The sequence below is a fragment of the Medicago sativa genome, chromosome 4 (genome assembly GCF_051527215.1).
Source record: "Medicago sativa cultivar Bolivia chromosome 4, Bolivia_mono, whole genome shotgun sequence".
Lineage (NCBI taxonomy): Eukaryota > Viridiplantae > Streptophyta > Magnoliopsida > Fabales > Fabaceae > Medicago > Medicago sativa.
Window position 1 is genome coordinate 99,552,639 of NC_140752.1, and position 15,528 is coordinate 99,568,166.

Genomic DNA, 15,528 nt, shown 5'->3' on the forward strand with positions numbered 1-15,528 from the left:
GATAATCCAAATCCATTTTCAACCACTTGAGTTAGATGAGGCCAAGGGATGTTAACATCCTTTTAAGTTTGTCTGTAGGTAGAAAAATATGATGATAAGTAACTTATATCCTACAAAATATTCATTCATACACGAAGTAATTACACGCATCTAAATCTTAATATATTATGTATCTTGTTAAGATGTGAAGATTTGACCTCATAGAATATTCAAAGAGAAAGAGACAGAGAATAAGAAAGAATTACTAAATAAAGACTTCTTCATTTGATGAAACTCCAAAACTAAAAGTTGGAAATACAGAGGGAAAACCCTGATATATGAAACGAAGGATTAACTAAAGTTAGGGTAAACACCTTTTATTTATTTATTTTTTGACTTAATTGCATGTTTGATCCCTTATATTTATTTTAGGTTTTAAGTTGGTCTCTTATTTAAGAATTGCATGGTACCGATCTACCCGAAGAGAATCATAGTAATGATCCACCTGAAGATACTCAAGATAAGAGTTTTTTTTATGGAATGTTAATGTTAGGAGCAATAGTTTTTATATTTTGTATGCTTGTACTATATCTCATTATAGATAATTTTAAGGCTCATCGAGCACTTTTTAAAAGAGTTGATGTGTCAATATATGATTCCTTAAATCTCAGACAAAGTATTTAGTGAAATCAGTTGTCCTATATGTATAGAAGATTTTGTAAACGGAGAAATCCTTTATGGTCTACAATGTAGACATATCTACCGTAAGAAATGTCTACCTAAACATGTAATATCCCATAATAATAGAAGATGCCCTGTTTGTAGGGTAAATATTTTTGATTAAGTTTTCTTTTTTGTAATTTTTTTTATGAAATCTTATGTATGACACCTATAATCTATAACATTCCTTCAAAAAAGATCTATAATCTATAACATCTAATTCTAATCTAATTATTTTGTTAGATAATAATTTTTTTTGTTGAAGAAATGTTATAGAACATAAATGTCATACGGAATATAGAAGATTTCATAAAAAAATTACAAAAAAAAACTTAACCAAAAATATTTACCCAGGGCATCTTCAATTATTATGGGATATTACATGTGTAGACATACATTTTTTATGGTAGATACGTCTACATGGTAAACCATAAAGGATTTTTTCCCTTTACAAAATCTTCTATCTAGTTTCACTAAATACTTGGGTGGGGTTTAAGAAATCATATATTGACTTATTCACTCTCTTAAAAAGTGCTTGGTGAGCCCTAAATTTATCTATAATTACATATAATACAAGCATAAAAAATACAAAAACTAATGCCCCTAACATCAACATTCCATATAAAAAAAACTCTTATCATGAGCATCTTTGGATAGATCATTACTATGATGTTATGTTTTCTCTATGGGTAGATCGATACCATGATGGGTAGTTCCCTAGGGAGAGAGAGGGAGAGAGAGAGAACAAATGTCTTGACTCAAAGCATTTCAATCGATAAAAAACATTTAAAAAACAAAAATTAAATAAACGTAAAAGAATTCATTTGGATATGAATGACATTATCTTGAAGTTATCAAGGGATATCGAATGTCTTGTCTTGAAGGACATTTTTTTTATTACTTTATTTTTTTCTATCTATTTCATTTTGTCTGACTTTTAATATATGTGTATCTATATGTATGTAGGCTGCGCGCGTGCGTGCGTGCGCATACATACATATAAATACACGTAAACAAAGAAAGACCGAATCAAAAAGAAAATACTATGAGAAGACCAAATCACTCCCTCACTTTCTAGGATACTCACAATTAGAGGCAACCTTTTCATCCTTTTTTTCCAAATCCCATTTTTTTGTATGCATCTCTATTTTCCCAATTACCCAACACTTTCTTTCCAATGACATTTCATTTGGTATCTCTTTCCAATCCTGATGGCCTCTGCTTGATGCAATCCAACGTACGAATCGCAGTTTTCTTTTAATAAATGTTTTATTTGTAAGTTTTTTTTTTTTATTTTATGATTGGGAAGATCTTTTCATAACAATTCACATAATATTCACACACAAACATAAAACTTGAAACAAAATTAGTTAAAAAATAAAATTTAAAACAAAAACGTAAACTATAACTTATGAACTTTTTAAGATAAAGAGGGTTGTAAATTGGCCACCAAACACTGCAACTGGTTTGGTGTTTTTAGTTCACTCTCTTTTATTATGTTTATTGACCACATTTTTACTAGGTTTATTTGAGGGCTTGCCCATTCTTTTAAGATGTTTATTGATCAATTTTTTTATTGACGAGGAATGTTTATTCATCGATCAATACTTTAAGGATCCGTTAAATTAGGTTATTTTAGAACTTATACAAAACAACAATATTATTTACATAAGCTTTTACTGCATCTCTAAGATTTCTAAGAAACAATTTCATTTCACATTAAGGAGATACTGACACTAGTGGCGGTAATTATAATAATACAGCCTATGATTTTGTAAGTTTTATTTTAACTACAGAATTTGTTAATATGTAAATGGCAAGGACAACAACTACCCTATGCCTTTTCTCACTTGGTGTGGGTGGTGTAAATGAATAAAAAGAGTCCTATATAATGAAATGTTTGTAAATATGAAGTCTGCCTTAACCCAATCTCATAATTTTTCATTTAAAAACTAAAATGAAGGGTTGTAGTTTTTTCAAGATAAACATAATTTTGGTAATATTGTGCTTCTTCACAAACTTGAGGATGGGTTTGGGTGATATGAATGGAATTTGGAGAGCAGCCACTGTCAAAGATTGTCGTTCACAAGACCATTCTTGCGCTCCACATTCTGCCTCCATTACTGCTTCCCCCTTTTTACTTGGCAATAATATACACTAAATTTTAATATATATATAACATATTATTTTCTTCCCTGTTTGATTGATATGTATAACCTATTTATTTGATTTTCATTTATCAACAAATGTTTAGATTACAGTTTTAAAATGATTGGCGAAAATTAATTAATGAAATTGAAATAATACTTTTTTTAGAACAAAATTTAAATAATAATACTTGAACCTTAATATTTTTCTCTTCAGGGAACGATCCATCATGGTACCGATCTACCTGAAGAGAAAACATATCATCGTAGTAATGATTTATCTGAAGATGCTCATGATAAGAGTTTTTTTTATATGGAATGTTAATGTTAGGATGAAGTTTTACATCACACCCCAACAATTGTCTTGAAAGTATCAAGGGATAACGAATGCCTTGTCTTAAAGGACACTTTTTTTATTACTTTATCTTTTTTCTATCTATTTTGTTTTGTCGACTTTTAATGTGTGTGTATCTATACGTATGTATATGTACGCGCACGCGTACACATACATACATGCACGCGCACACGTACACACATATATATATATATATATATATATATATATATATATATATATATATATATAAACACACAAATAAAGAAAGACCAAATCAAAGAGAAAATACTATGAGAAGATCAAATCACTCCCTTACTTTCTAGGCTACTCACAATCAGGAGGCAACCTTTTCATCCTTTTTTTTTTTTTCTTTTTCCAAATCCCATTTTTTTGTATGCATCTCTATTTTCCCAATTACCCAACACTATCCTTCCAATGACATTTCATTAGGTATCTTTTTCCAATCCTGATGGCCTCTGCTTGATGCAATCCAACGTACGAATCGCAGTTTTCTTTTAATAAATGTTTTATTTGTAAGTTTTTTTTTTTTAATTTTATGATTGGGAAGATCTTTTCATAACAATTCGCATAATATTCACACACAAACATAAAACTTGAAACAAAATTAGTTAAAAAATAAAACTTAAAACAAAAACGTAAACTATAACTTAGACCATCTTCATTGGGAGGGTCTTAACTATTTAAAACCCGGTACCTATTAGGTATCTCCAATGGAGAGAATCTGTTTCAGGGTCTTATAAGACCCGGAGTCTTACTTAAGACCTCCACTTTTAAGCGGGATACACACTCTTTTAATATTAAAAAATTGAAATATAATGATATAAAGTTATTGATAGTTGATTAATGGGTCTCATTTAAGAACTTTGTGTGAGATCTGAGTTGGAGTGATTGAGTGCTTATTAGGTACTACTATTAACTTGTCAAAAAAAAAAGTACTACTATTAAAAAATTATAAATAAGTGATGTGTACACGTGGAACCCATTTAAGAACCCAAAAATGGGCGTCTCCATTGTGGATGCTCTTATGAACTTGCAAAATAATCTAGGATTTATAGGTTCAAGTATTTATAATCTAGGATTGTGCGCTTCACACTCGCAAAATAATCTCATTTGAAACTACTCAAATGTGCTTCACACTTGCAAAATAATCTCATTTGAAACTACTCAAATGTGCTTCACACCCGCAAAAGAAAACTTGAATTAGGGTGTCTAATCTCATAATTTAGACATAGTCAATTAAGTTAAGTTTTCTTTTTTGAAAAAGTTAAGCTAAGTTTTTTTCAATAGTTTTTTTTAATAGTTTTAATCACTATTCAACAAAAAAAGTTTTTCTTTCAAAAAAACAAAAAAAGTTTTAATCACTATGCATTCACGTGAGTTGAAGTATTTTTTTATTATAAAATTTAAATTTTATTCATGTATGTAATGTAATATTTTATGATAATTTTAGTTATTTTTAGGAGAATTGATAATTTTATTTTATTATAATATTAACAAGATTTATTTTTTAATTTGTCGGTGCTTTTACACTAAAGTTATTTTTCTTTCAAAATGATTTTTGTAGCAAAGTAATTTGTTGTGAATAACTGAAATAGAGAGCACTATCGATTCAATCAAAAAATAATATATAATGCTTACATTTTTTTTTCTCTCTCTCTTCAACCAACATTTAGTTAAAACTCTATAAATTAATAATATCAGGACCGGAGAAATTTATTAATTTAGAGAGTTATTAATTTATCGATAAATTAATAATTATTAATTTAAAGAGTTTTTAAGTAATTATACTGTACATACCAAACAAAAAGACAAATTAGTCTATGCCTCTTAGAATTACGTTGCAGCGAACCTTGAGACTCAACGTAAATTAGTAACTACTGTGTTCATATGCATTGAAAATAAATAATGACTTTTGAAGTACGGTAAATGTAAACAAGAGGAACAAATGTGTTCAATGTATTCTTAATATATTTTTTTCTTCAGTTTCTATGAATTATTAATTTATGATTTTCTTGGGACCGAAAATTATAAAGGGATCTCCCGAGTTTTTATAAAGGGACCGAAAAATTATTATCTTATTATTTTATCGAGTTTTTCAATTTTTTGCATTGGCCCAAGTCGGAACCGGACAAATTTATTATTTTAGAGAGTTTATTAATTTACCGAGTATTAAATTAAAGAGTTTCGCCTGTATCTTCCTAGTAACGATATAACTGAAGAGGATCAAGACAAGTCTTTTTTTTTTTTATGGAATGTTATTGTTAGGATTAATAGTTTTTATATTTTTTATGCTTGTATCACCCGTATCTTATTATAGATACTTGTAGGGCTCGTCGAACACTTTCTAAAAGAGTAAATAACTCAATATATGACTCTCTAAATCCCACTGAAACCAATTGTCCGATATGTATAGAAGACTTTATAAATGGAGAAATCTTTTATGGTCTACAATGTAGACATGTATACCATATAAAAAATGTTTATCTGAACGTGTAATATCGTATGAAAATAAAAGATGCCTTGTTTGTAGGGTAAAATTTTTTGGTTAAATTTTCTTTTTTTTAAATTTTTTTTTTGTATGAAATCATCTATCTAAAATCTATAACCACGGTTACAATGGATAAAATTAATTAATTAACCATGGTGAATTAGTGATGATGAAATATAGAATAAAGATATAATTGACAGTGTGTTGCCATATTTACCCTCAGGAGAAAGTAAAATGACACGAAAGTCTCTTCTGATCTAAACAACTCTGTGTCGAAGACGACGACGACGACGAATCCTCGAAGCTAAACTCAATTGCCGCGGCGGTGTTGCATCGAAATTGGAATATTTCACAAGAAATAGAAAATAAAAATGATGACGTGTTCTTCGGATACGATCAACATCGCTGCGAGAACTCAGAAAGTCGATGTTGATAATCGATTTTCGCTTCGTATCTACTACAGGATCGCCGATAATATCCTCAAACAGGTATTCATATTTCAAATCAATTCAATCCACCCACACTTATTTCATTTAGTTTTTTATGAATTATTGACTTCTATCATCATGAAATTAAACTGTTACTTAGGTTATATTTCAATTTCTATTAAATAATGGTTTGTTCAAATTCTGCAATACTATTATTGTGCTACTATTTGAGGACATTTTACCTTGTTATTTATGGTTTTCAATTTAGAAGCGTTTGATAGTAGGTTAGCACTGATAAGTAAAATTACATGCACAGATTTCACCATATATAGTTTTCATTCATACTATCATATTTGGCTTTTACTTTACAGTCATGTTATATATTCTGCAACATGATGCGGTTATGTTTCTGTCTAAAAAACAAAATTTCTAGTTACTTGCTTTGCATGGCTTCTAATATCCAAATTTTGATTTTCATATTGTAGGCTGATATTTTCCGTGCAGAGAAAAATATTATTGATCTATATATCATGCTCCTAAGATATTCCAGGTAATACAACAATATAGCTTGTATTGTTATTTGACTCATAATACTGTCTGTAGTAAATTTGTTTGAAAATTGAAATAGGAGGAATTCATTCTATTTCATATCTTTGTTATCTAACTGAACTGAGGTTCTTTTTCCTTGGTTGGTGTTAGTTTGGTCTCTGAGACAATACCACGGCACCGAGATTATAGAACATCTCCACAGAGCAAGAAAGAATTATTGAGAAAGGTTAACTTTCAATTCTCTTCCTCAAACGATAACAAACATGTTACACATTTTTTAATGTAATCTGATGTTTAGGTTCTTCCTATCATTACAGAAATTGTTAACTTCTGTGATTGAACTGGAGAAGTTGAAACCACTGGCACAACAGAAGATCAATGAGCTTAACAGCAGGAAATCATATCAACAGAGTGGGAGGGACACATTTCGTTCAAATTATTCGACTGCTTTTTCCCCAGTGAAAAAGCAAACTATGGCTAGTTACGATCAAATAAAGGTAAAATTTATTAGAGAATTTATATTGAAGGCTGTAGCTCGTGGGTGATAAAGTTTCCTAACAGTTATATCTGTTCTTTTGGCTGAACACATTTTTTACTGTTTCTGTCCTCTCCACCTCCCCTGAAGAAGTTTTATATAAATAGTATTTATATGATATTTTATACATGACCAGGCAGTCAGACAAACTGCAGGAGAGTTTGTCTACCGAGGATCAAAGGCCCAGCAGTATCCTTATGCAAGGCCTGTGGAAGATAGTATGAAAAGACTGTAAGTTTCGAAATTTTCCGTCATTAATGATTGGCCTTCTTATGTTGGTTACTTCTGCATAAATTAGCTCACTTTGCTTTCTCCACTGGCATGAAGTTATACAAAGATGTACTTGCAGTGAGTGCAATATCGATAACTAGGGTTAGTATCTGTTTAGGTTATGCCTTGAGAATCCTCTCAAGGTGGGTATTTATATCCTTTCTTGGGCTTTTATTCCCGTGATTTAAGCCCCAAGTCACACCTTTTATGTTCATTGCATGTTCTAGATGCTTCTAGAAGTCATTAAAGGCGGTGATGAGGGAAGGGCGCGCCCTAGGGTTAATTGTCCTTTACGAGAGGATGCTGAGCCCTTAATATAATATTGGTGGTCCAGAAGACTTTGCTAATATGCTGGGTTATATTTTGCCTGTCATATGAGATTTCTTTTATTATGAAAGTAGATATTGCTACATGGACTTCTTTGCTTGATAACCCTTTTAACTATGTTTCTTACTGTAGATCTCTAACTCTCCCACCCCCAAAGGATGAAACTCTCTCCAGACATTCTATTCTAGGTCCAAATGGCCTTAAAGGGCCGTGGCAACCACCTACAAGTGATAAAGGGGTATGATAGTGTTTATCTGTATCTTTCAATGACTTTAAAAGATCATCCTCCTGACTGTTCTTTATGGATGTAGGTGACGTATCCAACTATCATAGATCTGTCTCCAGTTGAAATTCCAAGGTTGTGGCTTATGATTATTTTATTTACAACTATTTTCTTTTGTTGTCCTAGTCATTTTAAGAAGAAAGTGATGGTTGTTCCCAACCTTTCTCAATAATTGTACCTCATTTGAAGACTTTTAAAAAATCATTCACTGCTAAAATTCTGAGGTCTGTCGTACATGAAGCATTTTTTAGCTGGTTTATCTATTTACTTATATATAGTAACTACATTTCTTCTGTTGGATTCTCTATCTGAACTAACAGCCTTCATCAATCCTTGGAAGATGGATCACAGAATAAAAAGGATAATAGCATTTCAGAACACAATAAATCAGACGTAGAATCTACTCTTACTCAGAGTGAGGACTGCCAGGTCAAACATGCTGATGAAACTCCTTCGCTTATCTCTTTTGAAGAAACAGAAGACTCTGCTCCTATAAAAGTTATCAGACAGCCTTCTCCTCCACCTGTACTTGCAGAAGTACAAGATTTGGTTCCTACAGTATCACCTCATGTTGATGAGGCAGGATGTAAGACAGAGACTCCATCGTCAGATAGTTTTGGCCGTGCTGAGTCTCCTCTTCAATTGCACATCGTGAGAGTCAAAAAGCATTTTTTCATTAATCTTTGATGCAAACTTCTTTTTGGTTCATTTCTGGGGAAGAATTTATCAGTTCATTTTGAGTATTTAGTTTCTTTGCTTGCATACTCACCTTTCCCAAAATTTAACCGTTGGAACGTCACTATTCCCTCTTTTCCTTATAATTGTTTCTGTTTGCAGTCAACTGCAATGATGGGGAGTTTTATGAAGCTTGCCAAGTCTAACACTGACAAAAATTTAGAGACTTGTGGTATCCTTGCAGGCTCGCTTGTAAGTGTTCTTTACATTTTTTGTCTTAAAGTAATCAGCAAGAATAGGTACAAGATGAGTTGCCAAGTTGGAATGCTAATATTAATTTATGCATCAACTGTAGAATTTTCTTTTCATGTTAAATTTTTTGGCAGTGTGCATTATTTACTTATATTAGATACAAAAGTTAACCCATTGCTGGAATTGCTTCAACAAAGATGATATTTGAACATTCCGTCTCATGTAATATACAGATCATGTATGTTTTTGTGCATGAGCTTGCTTTATGTCTGGTGTTTTTATGTAATGGGTTTTAAAATTTTTACCAATGTCTTTTATCCTTGGATCTATCTCTCCTAGTGCATACATCAACTGTGAGATATTGATTGTTCTTTTCCAACTTCAACTGATTTGCAGAAAAATAGAAAATTTTATATCACAGCTCTAATAATCCCCAAGCAGGAGGCAACATCAAGTTCTGTAAGTACTCATTCAATATAATCGCTTGAGTAACATCTATTATGATTATGTTCTCTAAAAATGCTACCTTTCCTGAACAGTGTCAAGCTACAAATGAAGAGGAAATATTTGAAGCACAAGATAAGCGATCACTTTTTCCCCTTGGATGGATCCATGTGAGTTTTGGTTAAGGAGTGGGTCCATGTTATTTAGTGGGACCCGCTCAAGATTTCACTATAATAATTGGTGTTGACAATAAAATGAATGTGTGTGTTTTACTTGTTAGCATTCCTCGGTTTCATTTGTATCATATCCAAAAAATTTACTTCAATTTTTTTTTTTGAAGGAACTTTTTACTTTTACTTTTACTTTGATATTCTTCCCATTTTCTTGCTGCAATACTGACATATAATTCTGAATATGCAGACACACCCTACACAATCTTGTTTCATGTCATCAATTGATGTACACACCCATTACTCATATCAGGTGAGTTATAATGAACCTGAGGCCTGAAGAATCAAGCTAATTAGATTCGGTATTTCTTTGCATTTGAGTTTTAATCCTATTGAATGCTTTTCTCTATAGATTATGCTGCCAGAAGCTGTTGCAATAGTCATGGCACCAACAGACAGTTCAAGGTAACATCATATGTCCCAAATGTGTTTTGATAGGAAATTAGAGAAGAAAGCATATTCATATCATATATAAGTTAGCGAAACCGTGAAAGTAAATTTGATATAATTATCAAACGAGACTGCTTTAGACTATTCAGTAATGGCTATTTATGCCAGCCGGTTGATATTTTGTTCATAATAATCACATTAGTTTGAATCCTAGGACTCCTCATTGTCTGGTGATATGCAATATCACTGTAAAAAGGCTGACAGCTTGCCTTAGTTAGCATTGTAATGCCTGCAATATCCTGTACTTTTATGTACCAAAATGAAAAGAAGGAAATTGATAGCTAATAATGTAGGAAGCACATAAAAGATATATATAAACCTAGACAAACAAGTAGAGTCCTTTATAGAATAACGGTAACCCATTTAGAGATGTTTGTAGAACTCTGACTATATGATAATTCTAATCTTCCAATACAATCCTTGTTTAGAAATAAACTCTCCAAAAATTCACCATGAAAGAACATAAAAAGAATGGCTCGTCTCTTTGTTCTCCTTCTACATTAGCATAATAGCATGTCTACTTCAATTCTCCACTAAAAAGAAATTAGTCAGAATATTCTTAGATAGACAGATAAAGAATGTACTGAATTTGGGTACTGAAAGATTTTGTCTATTTTGGAATAACTTGTGTCTATTTACATGTAACAGAACTCATGGTATTTTTCGGTTGACAACCCCTGGTGGCATGTCGGTCATTAGACAATGCCAGCAACGAGGCTTTCATCCACATGATCCGCCTCCAGATGGTGGTCCCATTTACGATACATGTACAGATGTTTACTTGAACCCCGATTTAAAATTTGATGTCATTGATCTTCGATGATAATATTTTTTTGTTTCTAGATGGGTAAAAATCTAATCATTGAATTGTCCATATTATCATACTTTCTAAGATATATAGGTTTTACCATTTATCCAGCAATGGACATCATAATGTCTGTCTATAGTCTCGGCTATTTGTAAAAGAAGAAATGTTGCTCATTGATTGTTTATTCTTGGCTTCTACAACTCTGTATTTTGTAACTATTCACCAATGGCCTATTTACCATTGTTCTGTGTGAAATCCTAAACTTCCTGGACAGATATACTTATGACTATTGCCTTGTGGCGAGTATTATATAAGGTAATAGTTCTCAAGTTAGCTTGGGAACTTATTAAAATAACAACACGTATCATAAAAGAAACTCAAGTTCTTCTAAATACTCGAGTGTAGGGGTGTTCATGGTTCTAAACTGCATTGGAACTGAACCACGTTAATGGATACAATTCAGTTTTTAAAACCACTTTAAAAAAAACTGGTTTATTTTTAAAAACAATTCAGTTCAGGTTTAAAACCAGTTCAAAACCGGTTTAATATATTTGAACCGTATTTTATATTAAAGCCTGTTTTTTTATGGGGAATTAGTCACTTTAGTCCCTGAATGGGGAACGATTCGTCAATTTAGTCCCTGAATGCAGATAAATTGCAAAATAGTCCCTGAATGTAGACTTTGTTAGTCAATTTAGTCCCTGAATGCAGACTCCGTTAGTCAATTTAGTCCCTGAATGTAGACTTCGTTAGTCACTTTAGTCCCTGAAATTGACCATGCAGGGACTGTTTTGCATATTATCTGCATTCAGGGACTAAATTGACGAATCGTTCCCCATTCAGGGACTAAAGTGACTAATTCCCCTTTTTTTATTGATAGATTTTTTTTTTTGGTGCACTTTTTTTCCTTTAGATTTTATTTTAGAGGAATGCTAGGGACACACTCCTATAACACACTCCAATCACAATTGGCCACATCATCCACTTTTTATTTTAATTTACCTGTTAACCGGCTATACAGGTATGCCCTTTATTAAAAAACAAATTAACAGAGTTGTTTGCAACTTTTTAATAAAACAAACTGCCATCTTCAGGTCTGTAATGTAACACCGTAGCTCTCTATAAACTACTTCCAATCTATGTTGCACACTGTTATTGTCATTGTCTATGTCCCCCAAGGACTCATGTAATCATGTTTGAAACATCTCCATTGCAAGCCCAGTTGTCTTTTTTGCGAGATTCAATCTCCCCCATCTTTCTCTCTCTATTGGCCACCACCTTATAGAACTGCGATAAGATTAAGTGGCATTTTCTGTGTCTATCATTTGCAAGCAGCTGTGGCCACCGATTTCTGAACGATCTAAACCGTTTTTGAGATATGGGTTCAATTTTTCTTGTGAAGTTTTTAATCTAGGGTTATTAAGGAAAAAATCATCGACGTTTGATTCAGTTGTGAGATTCTCTTTTGTGTTGTTTAATCTGGGTTCAATGGTCTGACTTTTAATCTTTTATGTTCCCTGCAACTTTGTGGCCAAAGTAAAAATGGTGGAATGTGAAAACACGGTGGAAGAAACTAGTGGGAGGTTGCAATTGCAGAGGAAGACAAAAAGTTAAATCTAAATAATAAAAAAAAATGGTTACACATTCTATTCAGTGAACCGGTAGCAAGTAAACTAACATAAAAAAGTGGATGATGTGGCCAATTATGATTGGAGTGTGTTAGGGAGTGTGTTAGAGGGTGTGTCCTTAGCATTTCTCTTTATTTTAATTAAATAATTTAAATTAATAATATAATATTTATAAAAATAAAAGAGAGGGTGGCAGGTGGTGGGAGAGTGGCCGGCGGTGATCTGAGGCGGAGCTCCGGTGGCCACCACGGCGGTGCTTAGTGGAGGCGCCAGCAAGATGAAGAGTTGGCTGTCATTTTAAATTATAAAAGAGAGGGTGGCAGGTGGTGGGAGAGTGGCCGGCGGTGATCTGAGGCGGAGCTCCGGTGACCACCACGGCGGTGCTTAGTGGAGGCGCCAGCAAGATGAAGAGTTGGCCGTCATTTTAAATTAATTTAAATAGTCATTTAAATTAAAAGTTATCCAACATGGGAGTTATCCAAATTTTAAATAGTCATTTAAATAGTCATTTAGGCGGTGCTTAGTGGAGGCGCCAGCAAGATGAAGAGTTGGCCGTCATTTTAAATTAATTTAAATAGTCATTTAAATTAAAAGTTATCCAACATGGGAGTTATCCAAATTTTAAATAGTCATTTAAATTAAAAGTTATCCATATCCAACATGGGAGTTGAACACAAGACCTTCTCTTCTTCTTCTCTTAAAGACAACATTACAAACCCAAAAACCACTACACCAATATAACTTATGTGACAATATTTTATTCTTTTTATATGTAAATCTGTTCTGATTATAACTTTGTAAAAAACCTTAAAATAATTATTGATTAAACATTTGTAAAAAAAAAATATTAAAGAGTTCAAAACAAGTTAAAACCAGTTTTTGAATTAAGTTTGGTTAACTGAATTGGTTTAAATTTGTGGTTCAGTTCATAAACCATTTAATATGGTTCAGTTTTTTTATGATTCAGTTTGGTTCAGTTTGTAGATACAATTCAATTAACCATATTTCTGCACACCCCTACTCAGGTGTGATACTCACTAAACAAAAGTTTACTCAAAACATATCTGTATTTTTACTCACATGTTTTTTACTCTATCCATTCAAATAAAAATCATTTTTTGAAACTTATTTTTACATCAGTTCTATTGCATACGTTTGGTTTCACGTTACCAGCACTCAAACGAATGTTTATGGTCTTAAACGTGATTATAGAAGGTTACAAAGTTGTAAAGTTGTTTGGAATACCAAGAGAGAAGCAATTTTATTTTCCTAAAATTGATTCTAACCGAAGCACCGTTTTGTAGCTTCTGCGGTACTTAAAATCGATTCAGCGTTAATAAATGTTGGCTACAATGTATGTTCTCTAATTTGACCCTTACTCTCTGCCTCTGGCCTCTGCTACTCTTTTTAATAAGATATCTTATTAAAAAGAAAACCAGTAAAATTCCTTAAAAAAAAACTAGTAAAATGCAATCAGGATATGTAAACCATTTTTACATTTCGTTGAATTTCTTTTTTTGGTGTGATCATCATTAGTAAAATCAGCACCATTTATTTTAATTATTAAATCATAACCTATATATAATTTTTAATAGAAATAAATCAAATTGTTGACGTAAGGTAGGAACATTTTGTTATATGTAATTGTTAGAGTTCAAACCTCGGATTTCTTACTTTTTCACATAACATGTGATTTTAGTCGTTATGATTTTTTGAATAAGCTAAATTAGCCAACGTCAACCCAAGTGCGTTGATTTTAGTCATTATGTTGTTTGACGAAATAAAAAAAAAAACTAATTTTAAGCATATATTGATACCCATTTTAGTCATTTTGCATTCAAAATCAATTTTGATCTAAATTATCCAAACAACCTGAATTTATACGAATCACTTTTAAAATAATGTATCCAAACATAGATGAATTCACATCCAACTCAATTTTAACTAAAATCAATTCAATTATATCAAAATCAATTATATTAGAATCAATTCTTTCCGCCGTAAAACCAAACACACAAGTAATAATCGGTTGAATGGGAGGTATCAATCAGTTCAGCCTAACTTTTCAACAATGTTTTTATGGGCCAACTAGTCAGCTAAGATATTAGAGTTCAATAAAAAGATACTATTATATACTTACCAAATAGAAGTCAAATAATCTTGAATAATAAAAAGGAAAATTTACCTTGCACCCCAACATTTATACCTCCACCCATACAAATTATAAAAAATACCAATTTTAACCTTTTTCAAGATTACACCCATCCACCCAACCATGTGTTTCCAGAATGAAAGAAGTTAATAAGTTTTTCAGAATTGATCCTCATACCAGAAAGCTTATAGAATATCTCTATTAATTCAGGTTGTCACAATAATTCAACAATTATGCTCGATTTTATAGTTGTCTTCTTAATCACGATTCCAACAAATTAATCATTAAGATTATTGTAAAAATAACAGAGGGGGAAAATGGTGAAAAGCTAAGGATTGAGAAAGATTGAAATACATAGGGTATGTGTTCATGTATAATCATTAATCATAACATAGCCCAAGCGTTAGATCTATTCAATTTAATTTTTGACTAATTATTACAAACTATAACAGATCATTATCATGATCATAACCTAAAATAACTTGTTTTCTAGACATGAACAAAGGGAGGCACCATTGGAGCCGACGTAAAGGAGATTATAGATTAAAATTCCGGTATAGTTTTCTTTTGAAGAATAAATTCCGGTATAGTTATAAATTCTGAAAAACTTGCCAATTGATTTTCGATATAGCTATAAATTCTGAAAACTTAGACCATTTTCAATTCTAAAACACACTATGGAGGTGGAAGGGTGTGATTTTGAAAAGGTTAAAATCGGTATGTTTGGTCATTTGTAGGGTAGGAGTATAACAAATTTGTTGGGGTGTGAGGTAAAATGTTCTAATAAAAACTGCAGAAGACAAAA

At 31.8% G+C, this 15,528-nt stretch overlaps 1 protein-coding gene across 1 annotated transcript; it reads left to right on the forward strand.

Moving 5' to 3' along the window:
• Window positions 1–5,931: 5,931 nt before the first annotated feature.
• Window positions 5,932–11,198, forward strand: AMSH1 (associated molecule with the SH3 domain of STAM 1). Its single transcript, XM_085706531.1, has 14 exons — window positions 5,932–6,180; window positions 6,606–6,670; window positions 6,820–6,895; window positions 6,987–7,166; window positions 7,341–7,435; window positions 7,934–8,039; window positions 8,113–8,159; window positions 8,405–8,735; window positions 8,922–9,011; window positions 9,408–9,470; window positions 9,551–9,625; window positions 9,876–9,938; window positions 10,038–10,090; window positions 10,784–11,198. Exons 1-14 carry the CDS (start codon window positions 6,064–6,066, stop codon window positions 10,956–10,958), a joined length of 1,536 nt encoding a protein of 511 aa, XP_085562657.1. The 5' UTR covers window positions 5,932–6,063; the 3' UTR covers window positions 10,959–11,198.
• The last annotated feature ends 4,330 nt before the right edge of the window (window positions 11,199–15,528 follow it).